This window comes from Calonectris borealis, unplaced genomic scaffold, assembly GCF_964195595.1.
Source record: "Calonectris borealis unplaced genomic scaffold, bCalBor7.hap1.2 HAP1_SCAFFOLD_160, whole genome shotgun sequence".
NCBI lineage: Eukaryota > Metazoa > Chordata > Aves > Procellariiformes > Procellariidae > Calonectris > Calonectris borealis.
In genome coordinates, this window is record NW_027441546.1 from 36,424 (window position 1) to 52,703 (window position 16,280).

The window sequence follows — 16,280 nt, forward strand, 5'->3', positions numbered from 1 at the left end:
TTATGCAGGGAGACTTGGCTTGTTAGAGCATTTTGCATGTTAATGAGCCCTCTGGTGCCAAGTTCCTGAACTGCAGATACTGGAAGAAGAACCAGCCTCTAAGAAGCGAAAGGCTTCCTGAGGTCCATCCAGGTACGCGGAGTGAAGAAAAGGAAGAGAGGAAGGTCAGCTCATGGGGCATGCTGAGCACTGTCTAGCCACCCCACAGCAGAGGGCATTCCCCATCTCCCAGCCTGAGGCACGCACACAGGTTGGAAACCTCTCCTTTGGGCAGGGGCCTTCAGCCACATTCCCAGGGCAGACCGACTGCTCCTCCACCCACAGGCATCAACAGCTTTCCATTTCTGGGCTCACACATGGTTGGAAGGATTTGCTAAAGCCCTCAACCACCACCTTGCTTCTTGCTCAGTTCCCTCCACCCTCTCTTGCATCCCTACTCAATGCCGATCACTACCTAATCACTAACTGAGAAGCTAAGCAGCTCTCAAGGCTTTCCATCTCATCCTCAGGGAGGAACTAGTCATCCATAGTCATTCCCTAGTCACCATTCATGCATCCTAAAAACACCAGTTGAGGCAGCGCACCTTGGTGAGGGGTGGACCTCCCCAAGGCACCTCTGTGCTCTTTGAGGTCTGAGCGCTTGTGCGAGGCTCCAGGAGTAGCTCGCTTGGTGCCCACCTTGGTATCGCAGATGGGTGGTCTGCAGTGGGCAGGGAGTGAGGCAGGACTGCTACCAGAAATGCCATGGGAGGGGAGGTCCGGTGCTCAGGGAAAAAAGGATGAAGGGTGGACATTCAGGGTTATGGGGTTTCTCTTCCCAGGTCACCGTTATTTGTGACAAAACTCTGCTTCCCTGGAAACGGCCAAACATCCGCCTGCCGATGGGAAGCACTATCCAGCTCTTGGGGAGTCTCTGTGGCGCAATCGGTTAGCGCGTTCGGCTGTTAACCGAAAGGTTGGTGGTTCGAGCCCACCCAGGGACGGGTCCCCCTTTCCCTGCCCATGTTGGGGGGGTTGGAACTAGATGATCTTTAAGGTCCCTTCCAACCCAAACCATTCTATCTGTTATAAAAAGAGGAGGCTATTCAGTCCCCTCAGCAAAGGCAGAGGAAGGAAAGCAAACGGATATGAATTCCTTATTCTGCTTTACTTGCGCACGCGGTTTTGCTTCACTTACTAAACTGTCTTTGTCTTGACCCGTGAGTTTTTCTCACTTTGCCCTTCCAATGCTCCCCCCCATCCCGCTCGGGGGGAGTGAGCGAGCAGCTGGGTGGGGGCTTAGCTGCCAGCTGGGGGAGTCAACCCACCATGTAATTTGCCTTATTTCTACTTTCACTAAAAACAGTAACAGTAACATGCTCTAAAATAATTTCTTCTTCTTCTTGATGGTGATAAACTTAATTTCTTTAATGTTATGCCTTTCACCTGACTTGATCCCCATTCACTGCTGGTTGTTCTCCTCCAGAGTCCTGCCTTCAGGCACAGAGGCCTGGGAGACTCCACCTGTATCATTTTCCTGAGTAAGTCAATGTCTTCTCCGCTGGAGCCCCAAGGCTCTGCTACTTGCCATCTTCACCCCCCTGGCATCTGGGACCCCACAATTTCACGGTCACTACAGCCAAGGCTGACACTGATTATCGCATTCCTGACCAGCTCTTCCTTGTTTGCCAGTACTGGATCCAGGCGGGCATCCAGGGCCCTTGTTGGCCCACTGGGCAGCTGTATCAAGAAGTTGTCCCAAGATCCTCCAGACTGTTTGCTCCTTGTTTTGCCTGGTCCGTGAATGCCAGGGCAATTACAGTCCCCCACAGGAACTGGCTTATTGACCTGCAGACTTCCTTGGGTTGCTGACAGAAGGCTTTTCCTGCTTCCTCACCCTCATTGAGTGGCTCATAACTGCCAACACGATGTCAGCCTTACTGGCTCCCCTAATCCCCAGCGACAGAAGCTAACCATCCGGGAAGAGCTCCATACATCTGAGCTGCCCCTTCACACTGGAGGCATCCCCCATCCTCACCTTCCCTGCCACTCTATTCTGCAGAGCCTCTATCCCTCCACCCAGGTGAGCAAGCTGTCCCACCACATCTAATTTGATCCAAAAAATCACAGTGCTGTGAGGCGCCAGCTCCTCCTGTCTGTTCTCCACCTCCTCCTGCCTGTGCACGTTTGGGCTGCAGCATCTCAGCCGTGGCACTGGGGCTGAGCACAGGCTCCTTGCAGGCAAACGTGGTAACAGGGACCCAGGACCCCACTCTGCTTCACATACTGGAGTGTTTGGCAGACGTTAACGTAACAAGGAAATGAGGTGCTCACAGACTGCCCTGAGGTCTCCAAGGCCAGAGAAACAAGGCTGGGCAGCAACACCTTGTCCAGGGAGACATTTGGTGACTGCAGAAACTCTGCAGGGCTGTGGGGCTTGCATACCATGCTCCCCATACCATCAGGCAGGTGAGTAGAGGTTCAGAGAGAGGAGAATAGTCAAGGGTGGAAAACACAATTACAGGGCTGGGCACTCTGGTGCGACCTACCTCCCAGTCCTACAGCACCAGCAAGGGATGGACCTTGCATCTGTGCCATGGTGTTGGTGTTGAGGTGACGGCATACAGGCACCAGACCCCTTTGGGAGGCCCTGGGATGTCTGCCCCACACCAGCTCCAACAGGGCATGGCTTTCCTAGAGGTCCTCTGCTGTGTTTGCCTGCTGAGTGGAGTTGTATTAGGCACTCCAGGCATCTGGTATGGCACTGGAGGCTTTTTTTTAAAATGAGAGCCCTGAAATAAATAAGATGTCTTCAGTGCAGGGATGTGGACATAGCTTTGCAGTGGCTGGTGCTCTAGTAAATGCAATGGATAGAGACCTGGGTCTCCTTCTGGGGCACTCCTCTGGTCAGCTCAAGAGCTCTGCCTGCTCCAGAGATATATGTGACAAGGTGCGCTCAGGTGCCCTAAACATACAGGTCTGGTGTCATTTAGGATGGCCAAGGAAATCCCTCTTTCCCTCCCAGCCCAGCGGATGCTTGGGAAGGATGCGGGTATTCTCAGAGATTTTCCATCAGAGCTTGCAAACACTTGAAGACGTCTTGGACCATCCCGGCCCTTCAGTCGGGGGCAACTGTGTGTGAGCAACTGAGTGCCCACAGAATAAAGACCAGGGACTCAGAGCAAGGACTTACCTGCAGGCAACGCTTTTGTGCACCCCTGTGCTGAAGCAAGAAGAATCCCAGCTCCTGTGGCTGTGTGGGGTGCATGGGGGGAGCTGAATCCTGCTTCTTCCAGCTGGGGATGAGATGCCTGCACGGCCTCAGCTGAACCCCCGGCACAGGGGAAGCCAACCCCCCCCGTCCCTGTCTGTGTGCACTTTTTGTTATGGGACAGGAACCGCGGTGTCCAGAGGGGAACATTTACACCTCTCGCAGACAACCACGCTCTGGTAGGACAATTTCTGCTGCAGGAATCAGTCCCTCCCCACTGTTTAGAGCGGGACCATTAGTGATTGCTTTTGATGACTCCAAATTAGACTCCGCAGGGATGATCCTGCTGCCTTTCAGGCTCTGTCAGCCCTGGAGCCCCAGGGACACCTTGAGGGAGCCCAGAGAGGGCAGAGCAAGTGCTGCCTTGGGCTGGTCCTCTGCTCCTGGGCTGGGCTGGGCTCCTGGGACGGAGGGAGCTCATGGCAAGCGGGCAGCGCTGCAGAGACAGCTCTGCCCAGGAGCAGCTCCTCTGCGAAGCCCAGCAGGGCTGAGGGCACTGCCTGCGGGCAGCGAGGGGAGAGGAGAGAAGCAAGAGAGAGGTTAAAGGCAGTGAAGAGTCGGAGGATGCTGAGAGCTCAGTGGAGGAGAAATCTTCACAGCCCTTGACACAGTAAGTCTCTGGCTGCAGGGCAATGTACCTGAGCGTCCTGGAGGGATCTCCTAGAGCTGGCGCATCCCAGAGCAGATAGGATCTGGCAGGATGGCTCTCAGGGTTTCTTCCGTGGAGAGAAGGACGTGCTCCAGAGCAGGGCTTCTCTGCTGCACCCTCAGAGGGATAGGGCATGACCACCCCCTTCTTCCAGGGAGGGTTGCAAGGATGTGCAGCTGGGTGTGCACCCAGGGGTGCCCAGGGCTGTCCTTCCAAGCAGGGTCCCTACCCCCCAGGGGCTGTGTGCTGGGGCAGGGACTCTGCTACCTGCCAGGGTCAGCACTCAGCCTGCCCGGGGAGCTCCCCACAGCGCTGTGGGGAGAAGCTGGGGGTGGAAGGAGCGAGCCCCAGCAGGGCAGGGTCCTTCTGCTGTCGAGAGGGTGCTGCATGGGTGAGGGCTGCTCACAGCTCCACATCACCCCCAGGACGTTTCTGAAGGGAGTTCTAAAGAGGAAGGTCAAGGCGGGGGTTACCTGAAAGGGAAGGTATCTGTGCTTTGAGGTTTTCCTCTTGGTTGTCTGGGTGAGCAGTGGGAGAGGGGAATTTATTTCTCTGTTCCAGAGGAGGCACTGAGACCCCCAACTGTCATTAGGACTGGTCTGAGCTGCTCCTCAGGTCCTGCACACACAGAGATGCCCCTGGGCCGTGCCCGGCTGCCAGGAGGGGTCTGCAGGGCAGAGCTGAGCACACAGCGGGTGGGACGGGGTCTGGGAGCACTGACAGGGAGGAGACAGGGAAGCAGATCCCGGCAGGGACAGCTCCAGACAGCTGAGACATGGGCAGGGAATGGGAGGAGAGTGCTGACAGAATAGTCTGGCAGGGCAATGGGAGCACCCCCCCGACAGCTTTTTCATGTCAGGGTTTTCAGATCATGAGTCAGCTCCTCGTCAGCGAAACCTCCAGCAGAGCAGACTCTCCTGGCTGCCAGTATGTCCCTTCCCGGCCTTGCCTACCCTTGCAAAAGCACTGTGGAATTTCTCCTTGTGTCTCCAGTTGCAAGAACCCATGTTCTGGTTTTGAGGCTCTTTGGGGATGGGGGTTTCAGCTGCAGCTCAGACTCTCACCCTATGGGTCCTGCCATGCAGATGTCTCCATGGTAGGAAGATGTCCAAGAACCCTTCTAATCAGTGAGCTCTGGGCAATGCAGTGCACGGGGTGGGAAAAAGCTGACTCTCCCTTTAGGACATCCTAATGGAAGCGCACAGCTCTCCATCAAGGTCTTTGTCATATCTGGGAGACCAACAGAGAAGGCGGGGAGTAACTGGGCAGTGGCATGGGGGCAACTGGAATGAGTCCAAGCCTGAGACCAGGACTGATGGACAGACTGGCTGTCCTCACTCTGCACTGAGGGACAGTCCCTTTGCCTCCCAGCACCCTCAAGATTTCACATGGAGTGCAGTACAAATGCAATAAATGCTCCTAGTAATGAAACAGGCAACTAGAAGAAAATAAACAGCCAAGACTCTTCTGCAGTCAAGTGAATGGAGAGTGAATGGATGAATATCCATCACGAGTTGATTTAACCAGAGGTCACTCCTTGTTCTTATTTACCTATTGCTGTAGGGCAGAACTAACTCCTCCAGAGCCCACTGCAGAGTCCTGTCTTCCCAGTGGCATCCTCAGCCACCACAACCCAGCGCTTGTGCAAGGGAGCTGCTCAAAAGTCTCTGAAAGGGGAGAGGCAATTTGGGGGGTTAAATGAAAAATGGCTTTGATTTTGCTCAGAGGAATCTTCCCTTATTTGTCACTGCCTTTTCCTCCTTGGACAGGTCCCCTTGCCCTGAGGCAGCAAATGTCCAACAGCAGCTCCATCACCCAGTTCCTCCTCCTGGAGTTTGCAAATACATGGGAGTGGCAGCTCTTGCACTTCTGGCTCTTCCTGGGCATCTACCTGGCTGCCCTCCTGGGCAACGGTCTCATCATCACCACCATAGCCTGCGACCACCGCCTGCACACCCCCATGTACTTCTTCCTCCTCAACCTCTCCATCCTCGACCTGGGCTCCATCTCCATCACTGTCCCCAAATCCATGGCCAGTTCTCTCTGGGACAGCAGGGTCATCTCCTTCTCAGGATGTGCTGCACAGGGTTTTTTCTTTCTCTTTTTGATGTCAGCAGAATTTTATTTTCTCACCATCATGGCCTATGACCGCTACGTTGCCATCTGCCAACCCCTGCACTACGGGACCCTCCTGGGCAGCAGAGCTTGTGTCCACATGGCAGCAGCTGCCTGGGGCAGTGGTTTCCTCTACGCCATGCTGCACACTGCCAATACCTTTTCACTACCCCTCTGCCAAGGCAATGCCATAAACCAGTTCTTCTGTGAAATCCCCCAGATCCTCAAGCTCTCCTGCTCACACTCCTACCTGAGGGAAGCTGGGCTTCTTGTAGTTAGCGTCTCTCTTGCTTTTGGGTGTTTTGTTTTCATTGTTCTATCCTACGTGCAGATCTTCAGGGCCGTGCTGAGGATCCCCTCCAAGCAGGGACGGCACAAAGCCTTCTCCACGTGCCTCCCTCACCTGGCCGTGGTCTCACTGTTTATCAGCACAGGCATGTTTTCCAACCTGAAGCCCCCCTCCATCTCCTCGCCAGTTCTGGACCTGGTGGTGGCAGTGCTGTACTCGGTGGTGCCCCCAGCAGTGAACCCCCTCATCTACAGCATGAGGAACCAGGAGCTCAAGGTTGCCCTGAGGAAACTGGCTGGATTTATTTCAGCATCCATAGACTGCCTACCTTCCTCTGCAAATGGCTTCCTCTGTGTGTCGTGACAGGCCAAGCCTGTCTTTCCTTTGTTTGGTTTTTTTTTTAACTTCTTCCTCTTGTGATGATGTTGTCTACAAGGAAACGTCATTATTCATCCCCTCCTACCGATGTATCCACCTGTCTTGTGTGACCCAGAGACTTTGTGCAAATGAGGGGCCAGCTGTCTGTCTATTTAAGCAAAACAAATGAACCTGGAGCAACATCCTTGCCTGAGATCCATCCTCAGCGGAGCAAGAATGAATGGGAATCTAAAACCTCTTTCTGGCTGCACCAGCTCTCAGGGCAGGCTGCTCCATCCCTGGGGCAGCAGGAGCAGCCTGAGGACCCCCGGAGCCAGGGCTGTTGTGCTGGCCTGGGGAGAGGGGATGGTACGGAGGGGCTGCAGCCCTCTTAGGATCCCCTGGCGAGGAGAGCAGAGGACACAGGGTGCCACTGACCTCTGTTTCCCTGCGCTATGGATGTCCCCCATCTCTGGGGCTGACCCCCAGCAGCTGCCGTGCCCTTCAGCGGGGCTGGGGCTGTGGTGTGAGTGCCCAGAGGTCTGCAGCACCCTGCGGTGAGCTCGGTGGGGCCGGGTGAGACTGGGCAGGGGAGGTGGAGAGAGGGCAGGGGAGGTGGGAGAGCTTGGACACAGCTGGGCTTGGCTAGAACATGCCCAGGAGAGAAAACCATCAGTGTAGAGCTCATGACCATGCAAGGTGAGGGCACACCCCAGTGGGTTTGTGCTGCCAGAGCCTGGTCTCGTGGAGGGAATTGAAGACATGCAGGTTCAGAAGAAAGGAGCCTGGTCTGTGCCCTCGGTGGCATTGACAGACCAGGAAGGTGGCCCAGGGCACTTGTCACCCCCCAGCCTCTCTCATTGGCCATTTCCATGCTCACCGCGGTGAGGTTTAGTTATTGGTCATTAGAACCAGTAGGAAAATGCAGGGCTGCTGCTGCATGGGGAGGGTGATTTAATAACAGCAGGCACAGATGGGGCTGAGGGACTCAATGCTGCCTTTGCCTTAGTCCTTACTGAAAAGGTCTCCAGGACTCTGTGCTTAGGGAAAGGGTTCAAGGAGGAGGAGAGCACGTATTGGCAGGAAATCCCACAAGGACAAATGCCAGTTTCTGCCCCTGCAATGGACTAACCCTGGCCATGGCACAGGCTGTGAGCCTCCTGGCTGGGGAGCAGCCCTGGAGAGAAGGTCTTGGTGGTCAGGGATCTGGACAGGAGGCAGCCGTATGCCCTGAAGCAAGGGAGGTCAACAGCGTCCTGGGTTGTATGACCAGGAGCATGGTCAGGAGATCGAGGGGATTAGCCAGAATACCGCATCCAGTTTTGGGACCCCCAATACAGGTAAAATATTGGCAAGCTGGAGGAGCTTTAGCAAAAGGCCCCTGAGATGGTCAGGGGCTGGAGCACTTTGCCTTTGAGCAGAGGCTGAAGGAGCTGGATTTGTTCAGCCTGGTGAAGCCTGCCACTACCTACAAGGAGGTTATGGAGAATAAAGAGCCAGGCTCTCCACCATGGTGCATGTTGAGAGGATGAAAGGTAACGGGTGTTGGGTGAAACAGTGTTCAATCTGGAGATAAGGAAAAGATTTTTCACCAAGCTCAGGGTTAGTCCTGAGCAGGGTGGCCATGAGCACTGCTGCCCTCCTGCCTGGCACAGCTGGTCAGGTGGCGGTAACAGAGGTGCCCCCAGAATCAGCACCCAGGTGGGTCTCTTTCACCTGCATCACCCCACATTGGACCCCACATTCAACAACCAAACACATCCTTTTACTGGCATCTCCATCTCCCCTGTCCCATGGAATGACAGAGCCAGCGTGGGACATGTTATGTTGTGATCACACAACACCATGGGTGCTGAGATCAGATTCTATGGTGTGGATCTGACCCCACCAAGAAAAGATGCTGTTAAACAGCAGATTTGCACTGGTGGCCACCCTGTTGGTTTTGCAAGGGAGGGCTTCTCCCAATTAACTAAAAGGATTTTCTCTTACCAAGATGGATTTGGTATTTCAAGCTGTCACTGAGGTTCTTCAAAGTCAATCTGCAATCATGTCCATGGGCCTTCAATAGGCTGGTGCTGGACTGGGGCTTTTACTCCAGCGTAATCTGTGTTTGTCATGGCATAAGAAAGATGGCACCAGCAATCATGTCAGGCCACCACTCAGTGTCCTTCACTGTGCTCAGAGTGTTTGCCTTAGCTCATGGATAAACCAGATTAGATCTCCGCAAGTATTCTGAGGAACAATCCAATGCTTTTTGCCTTTTGCATCTATGGCATAATAAATATTACTTTCCCTTAATGGGTGGATTGACCTGATGGGTCTTTCACATTACTCCCTTTCATTTCACTCGTTCGAAGAGGATGTGTTGGAGTGACCATGGGTCGGAATAGGAGCGCATTCCCGGAGTAATGAGGAGTCCCAATGTGGGTATGGTCATTCTCCTTTATTTCAAGATATTGTGCTACTTTTATAAGCTAGCCACAGTAACACGCGCACCTCCGAATCCTCTATTGGTTTACAGTCAGCAAGCACACGAATCTTAACATACACAGATTGGTCAAAAGCAGGTGTCCACGCGAACGCTTCCTGCGCCTGCATTCCGTTACATAATCTGCTGATAGTTACATTCCTCAGCCTGTTTTTCCTACTCTACTATCACTTCAGAGACTCTAAAACTACAATTGCTCTTTAGCAGCCTTATACTATTGCTAACAAATCCTCAGTGCTTGGAATGTTCACAGGATGACCGTTATTTCATAAAAATCCCTCTACAAATTCCCCTTTTTGTTTTTGAACAATCCAAGCCTGATTTACTACTTTCAATACAGCCTTTTTTATACAACTAAAAGCAATACAAAAGCATACACACAATATTAAGATGATAATCAATATACGCAAGCCTTCTTTTAACGAAGCTATCAGCCATTGCGGCAACTCTCTAAAAATATTCATGAGCCATTCATCTAAAATGCCATGATTTTGTGGTATCATGCTTACATGGTTTTTTAACCATTGTAATTGTTTACGTGTAGACTCACCATGATCGGATAGGTTCATGCAACACATAAACTCTTCTACCCAGAAACCAGGCACACCAAACAGGTTCTGAAAGACTCAGTTGCCGTAGCAAGAGACAAAACAAAACGCAGATTGATCTGTTTTGTTTGCCCAGGTAACCCCTTCTTGTGAGAGTGCAGGCTTCACCGCTCGGCTAGGCACCCGAATTGGTCCCTTATTGTGGAAACACACATGTATCCTCTTCCATTAAATATTACCGAAACTGGGCCCAGCCACATGCCAGTGATTGGGTCTCGATACATTACTTTTAGTTTCGGAAGCGTTGTATGAGAGTTAAACTTAAGGTTTTGGTGATGTATTATAATCGATGGCTCTTCTCTCTCTCCCATCAGACACAAATAATTTAGAGTAAACAGGACTTTATGCAGTCTCATTTGCGGGTCCTTTTCTTCCTCCTTTTGCTTTGTTAGTCCTTCAATACCTGATGCGTGCGTTCTACAAGGCTCTGCCCCGTCGGTGAGCGTGGGATGCCAGTAATATGCTTGACCCCCCATCTCATCAGAAAGGTTCTCAACTTCTGACTGGTGTAAGCAGTAAGATCTGCTGATGGGGTGAAGGATCCAAGTTCATCCCGGTGCAGAAGCAGCAGGGTGTCTACCCCCCTCCAGAAAGCCCCAGGAGCAGCTACGGTGGGTGCAGATCCCAGGTGAGAGCAGGGGGAGCGCGGAGAGGCTGATGGGGTCTGCAGCCGGCAGCGATGAACCCAACCTTCTCGCCGCTGCGTCCCCTGACCCTGCCGAGGACCTAACGCCCTTCCTGCTCTTCTGTCTTCTTCTTTCCAGTTGCAGTCGGTGACGGCGCACGGGGGACCCAGCGCACCCCCCAGCTGCCGGGGCACAGCCCCTCAAGCAGTGGAGAAGGAGAAGATGCTGCGTGCTTGACGCAGGATCGAGCGTCCCCAGGGAAATCCAGCCTTAAGAGGGGAACATCCCCACATCGGTCCTCCCACCAGGCTGCAGCTCGCCAGGCTCCTCTTCTGCCGACGTAAAGCAGCCCCCCCTGCTCTCAGGGTTGGTCCTCGCAGAGGTATTGGAGTAGCTCTGTTAGCTGCAAAGTCCTGGTGCCAACCGTCACGGAGACACCGGGGGTTGGGCTAAAGGTGACCACGGAGGTATTTAAAAGACCTGTAGAGGTGGCGCTTAGGGACCTGGTTTAGTGGTGGACTTGGCAGTGTTAGGTTTACGGTTGGACTCGGTGATCTTAAGGGTCTTTTCCCACCTAAACGATTCGATGATTCTCTGCTGTTCCTGGCTTGGCCATTGAGGGTCAGCATGGGCCAGGACTCAGTTTAATGTACATCAGTGACGTTACCGAGGTCTTCTCAGCTGTGCCGGGACAGAAACTCTGAAGGTACGTGAGATATTGCTGGGCAAAGAAGAGGTTTGGTAGAGCTCAGACGTGCAGATCGATTTCTGTTGGAGAAAGTTAGCCAGACTAGGCCGCGGTGGGAAAATTCTGAGTCATGCTGACAAGGGAGAAAAGAAAGTTATGCTGACCTTGCTCTGTGCAGATAAGCAACTTTGAGAAAGTACAGTATAAGGAAAACAGGATGGAACCCGGACCACGTAGCAGTAACCGAAAGTAGGAGGAATATGATAATGTAATTTTTAGAGCTAAGCCAATGATTGTGAGACAAGTGTGCATAAGGTAGAACTTAGTGTATAAATATGTGTAGGGTTTTACAATAAAGTTGAAGCTGGCCTTATCACTCACATTGAGTCGGCTGCCTGCCTTCCCTCGCTCGTCGCAAGTGGCGCCCGAACAGGGACCCCCCATCCCTGTTTTCCACCGGACAGCGAGATCGGAGAAGCACTGGTAGCAGCGACCAGGGAGCAGAAGATCAGTAGACGCTGTCGCGGCGTGCCTGATCCGTGCTTGAACCCAGGATAATTAAGAAGGGGTTCGCCGTCCGATAGAAGGCTACCCGTGGGAAAAGGCTGCAAACGACCGGATAATTAAGAGGGTCAGGAGAAGCGCGCAATGGAAGTAGAGGTAGCCTTCGATATTTTAAAATGCTTTTTAGAAGAGCGGGGAGTAAGCCAATTAAAAGACCTGGCTGGGTTAATTGCGTTAGGGAAAGCGAAAGGGTTTTTTAAAGACCCTGAAAGTATGTTTGAAGTAGACGAGTGGCGTCCTTATGGAGATTGTTTGTGGGATCTAGTAATTGATGATGATAAATCAGCAAGAAAATTAATGAAATCTTGGAGAGATGTTATTAATTGTATAAAAAGATATAAAACTGAAAGGCGAATAGCTACAGCCGCCTCCGATCGGCTTGAGCAGTCCGATCCTGCCGCTGGATGTCTCACAGCAGGGGGTGACTACTTTTCACCTCCGCCTTCGGGAATTCCTGTTCCCGTTGGTCGCCGACCCTCTCGTCCCCCTCCTGATCCGCCGACAGAAAGGGCTTGTCCCTCCGCACCGCCGGGGGAAAGGGAGGGGGAGGGTCCAAGTGAAAATGAGAGGGTAGACGGTAGCGGACAGGAGACTGCTCAAGCTGAAAGTCTTCTAAAGGCCTCACCCCACCCCCCCCCACCCCTCACCCCCCCCACCCCCCCACCCCCATCCCCCCCACCCCCCCCACCCCCCCACCCCACCCCCCCCGTCCCAAGCTTATCAACAGCCGCGTTTAGTGCGGGTTGGTTGGGACAAAATAGCACGAGAAGCTGTTGAGCAAAAAGATTTTGATTTATTAGATCAAATTAGCCCTCAAGCCTTCCCGGTAATCTACCAGGTAGATAACGTGGGGGCTATGACTGGGGTGCATCAGGCCCTAGATTGGAAAATATTAAATCAATTGCGAAACACGGTTAATGAATCGGGAGTGCATAGTGAGCCTGCAAGGCAAATGCTAAACTATATCTGGGGTAGCGGAATGCTATGTCCAGAAGATATTAAGAACATAATGAGGCTTATTTTGAAGCAATCACAACAATTACTTTGGCAAGCTCACTGGCAAAGACTCTGTGAAATATCTGCGCACTCGCCCCGAGCCCCAAATGATCGTTTAGCTGGAGTAACTGTAGAACAACTAATGGGTATAGGTCCTTTTGCCTCTGTAGAAATGCAGATGCAAACTGGCCCAGACGTGTTGTTAGAATCTATGAAATTAGCACGAGAAGCCTTGCAGAAAGTTAAAACTACACCAGCTCCTCCCTCATATATGTCAATTAAACAAGGAAGAGAGGAGCCTTTTGCATCTTTTGTAGATAGAGTCACAGACGCTATTGACCACGCAGATATGGCAGATTTTATGAAAGGACTTTTGCTGAGACAGTGTGTATTACAGAATTGTAATACTTATACGAAGGGCATCCTTGTCACCTTACCCTTAGACGCCACCACAGAAGTCATGTTAGAGCGAATGAGTAGAGTTCCTGTAGGAGCTCAAGCCATGTTAGTTGAAACAACCAGAGAACTAGGGGAAAAATTAGTCAAGGCGCAGGGACAGGCGTTTGCAGCTCTTGCCCCACTGAAGCCTCCGGATGCCCACCAAAGTAAGGCGACTGGCCGACGAGAGTATAAGTGCTTCCGATGTGGCTACCCAGGACATCTGCGTCGACAATGTCGGGAGCTGCCAGAACTGTCAAATGAATAATCATAATACTACGGTCTGCCGGCGTTCGGGAAACGGGAAACCGAGCGCCAAGAGCCGCAGCGCGCCGACACCAATCGCGGCTCCGGTCACCTTCAGGCCAACGGCAGCCCCCAACCAAACGACAGTGCAGAGATACCAGACGCCATTGCCCAGCTTCGACCAGCAACCCAACTTCGACCAGCAACCAGGGGGAGCCTCGGACTGGATCTGGCAACAGCAGTAGATGTCACGCTAATTGACGACCGGCCGCGAAAAATTGCTACAGGAATTAAAGGGCCCATAGTTATCAATGGACAATCTCATGGAGCGTTGTTGTTGGGGCGATCATCCAGTGGTCTCCAAGGACTTTTTATATTACGAGGACTTATCGATTGTGATTCAAAAACTCAGTACCCACATCGTTGACCGAGCAGTGGATCGTATTGACCCTGACTTACCTGTGGACTTAACCGTTTTGCACGGCCCCACACATTTTATTGGTGCACTCACGCAGTGCAAAAAGAAAAAGGGGGAGACTGTGAGAGTATTAGAATGCATATTTACTGGAATGCAACCAAAGACTACAATTCAAGATAACGACACGTTTGATTGGAATGTGCTAGATTGAATTTATAGCTGTTACTGCTGTTTAGCTATTAATTCGCAGGCTCTTGTGCTTGCCATGGGGCTTGCTTGCCTTAATGTGTATTAGAGTCTTGTGCTCGTTAGTGGCTGCTTTTTTGCTCTCGCTGCTTGCTGTACTGCTGCACTGCTGATCGTCTTACTGTGCTGTGCCTGGGAACGTTCTGATAACAGCAATGGGGATGCGCCTGGGCCGGCAGATGGCCAGGGCATCGCTGCTGCTTCTGTGCTGCTGTGCTGGACAGGCTGGAACTGCAGCGTGAACTCGAATCAAAGGGACTGTGACCTGTGGCTGAGTCCATGCGGGACAGGACACCCCGAGGCGTCTGTGACTGTGGATAAGCCCATGCCCAAGCAGCAGGAACCACCTGAACCAACGGAGGACAAACTTTACAAGAAGCAGCGCAAGTGCAGCAGTGACCCGACCTGAGCCGGCTTTGGTGCCCAGTAACTCCACGCAACGCACCACCTCTGCTGACCTGAGTGACCACCATAACAGATGGAGCCCAAAGTCATGGACTAAATGAACGCAGTGGACATTTTGTGTACATTTATGGATATTTTATGGACATTTTACAGGGGATTGTGCGGGCCTGTCCTATGTGTAGCCACCATGGGCCTGGTCTCGGAATCGGCGTGAATCCCAGGGGACTCGAGGCCAGAGAATTGTGGCAAGTGGATGTGACTCACGTTGCTGACTTTGGCAGACTGAGATATATACATGTTACGATTGACACCTATAGCAAATTTATATGGGCCACGGCACAAACAGGAGAACGAGCACTCCACGTAATGTGACATTTGACTAGTTGTTTTGCAGTTATGGGAGTGCCACAAACGATAAAAACTGACAATGGCCCTGCATACACAAGCGCCAAAGTGAAACGTTTTTTCCAAACATGGGGAGTGGGACATACTGCTGGTATTCCGCACTCACCCACGGGACAAGCTATCATTGAAAGGGCGCATCAAACGCTGAAACAATATTTGCAAAAATTTAGGGAAATCTCAGATGTACAAGAAAGACTTGTTAAGACTCTTTTGTACTAAATCATTTATGTATTTTTGCAGATCAGAAAGAGCCACCAGCATGGGTGCATGGTTATCCTAAAGAAAATAAGGATGACAAGCCAGTTTTCGTTATGTATAGAGATCCAGCAACCGGACTGTGGAAAGGTCCAGCAGAAGTGAAGTATATGGGTAGAGGTTATATGTGTGTACTTACTCCCACAGGGCCGAAGTGGATTCCAAGCCACTGGACCAAAGCTGCTGTTGCTGATGATGATCAATGCAGCTCTGTCTGTACTGATCCCAGCGATGCCGTTGCCCAGCCGTGCGAACTTATGGGTGGCGTGGGCGAATAAAACTGGGATGACAGATTTTTGCCTGAGTTCAGCTACGGCAACTGAGCCCTTTAAAACATGTCTGATAGGCTTTCCTGAAATTATTGCCAGAGATTTTGATAATTGGACGTCTGTAACAGTTAATTGTATAAATGTTACTGTAGCAGATTGCTCGGTACAACTAATAAGAGCCCTAAATCACACTCTCCCTTGGGACCCCCAAGAAATTGACCTTTTGGGGTCAGAAAAAACTGGAAATGCAACTGATAATGTTACTACTCAGACATGTTTTGTGTTTGGCAGTTTTAGCCGCTTTGCCGCACAGGCCCAGACCTTTCAGTCATTGATCGGCATAAGCAGCCGCACTGATGATAACAACCCTTTTGTTAATACCACCGGTTGGACTGTTGTTTCACCTTTTACGAAAGGATTCGAAATAGGCCAATATTGTGGGAATTATAACGCTTCCAAAACACTCAGTGCCTATGGACGGAGTATGAAGGGAACCAGTAACTCTTTGTGGAACAATGATATGGCCAAAGCTCTTCCCCCCGGATATTTTTTGATCTGTGGGGATCGAGCATGGCCTGGCATTCCAAAGAACGCCTTTGGAGGGCCTTGTTATGTAGGTAAATTAACTCTGCTCACAGTTAGCCGACAAAGTTGGCTTAATATAACTACAGTAGCGACAAATCGACACAAAAGGTCTATACATCAATTGCAGGCAGATTGTAACGACAATATAGAATTATGGTCAACCACAGCCAATGTATTTGCTTCCCTAGTGCCTAACATAGGCACTACGCAAGCACTGGCTTGGTATTTTATTAACAATTATAGTTATAGTAAAAATAGCATATCACTGTATTTTAGATAATGTTGTAAAAATGAACCACAATGTATTGGTGGTCCAAAAAGAAAAAGGGGGAAATGTTGGAGAAAGTTAGCCAGACTAGGCCGCGGTGGGAAAATTCTGAGTC

The 16,280-nt window shown here is 51.6% G+C and overlaps 1 protein-coding gene and 1 non-coding gene across 2 annotated transcripts; both read left to right on the forward strand.

Annotated features, from left to right (window-relative positions):
- The first annotated feature begins 909 nt into the window (after positions 1 to 909).
- TRNAN-GUU (transfer RNA asparagine (anticodon GUU)) lies at positions 910 to 983 on the forward strand. Its single transcript has one exon. It is a non-coding gene; the product is annotated as a tRNA-Asn (tRNA).
- A 4,708-nt stretch (positions 984 to 5,691) lies between these two features.
- On the forward strand, positions 5,692 to 6,809 carry LOC142077134 (olfactory receptor 14C36-like). The gene has a single exon (XM_075139310.1). It carries the CDS (start codon positions 5,692 to 5,694, stop codon positions 6,664 to 6,666), a length of 975 nt encoding a protein of 324 aa, XP_074995411.1. The 3' UTR covers positions 6,667 to 6,809.
- The last annotated feature ends 9,471 nt before the right edge of the window (positions 6,810 to 16,280 follow it).

What these genes read in the sequence shown, in the direction of transcription:
- LOC142077134 (XM_075139310.1), top strand. Translation starts at nt 5,692, where the DNA reads ATGTCCAACAGCAGCTCCATCACCCAGTTCCTCCTCCTGGAGTTTGCA.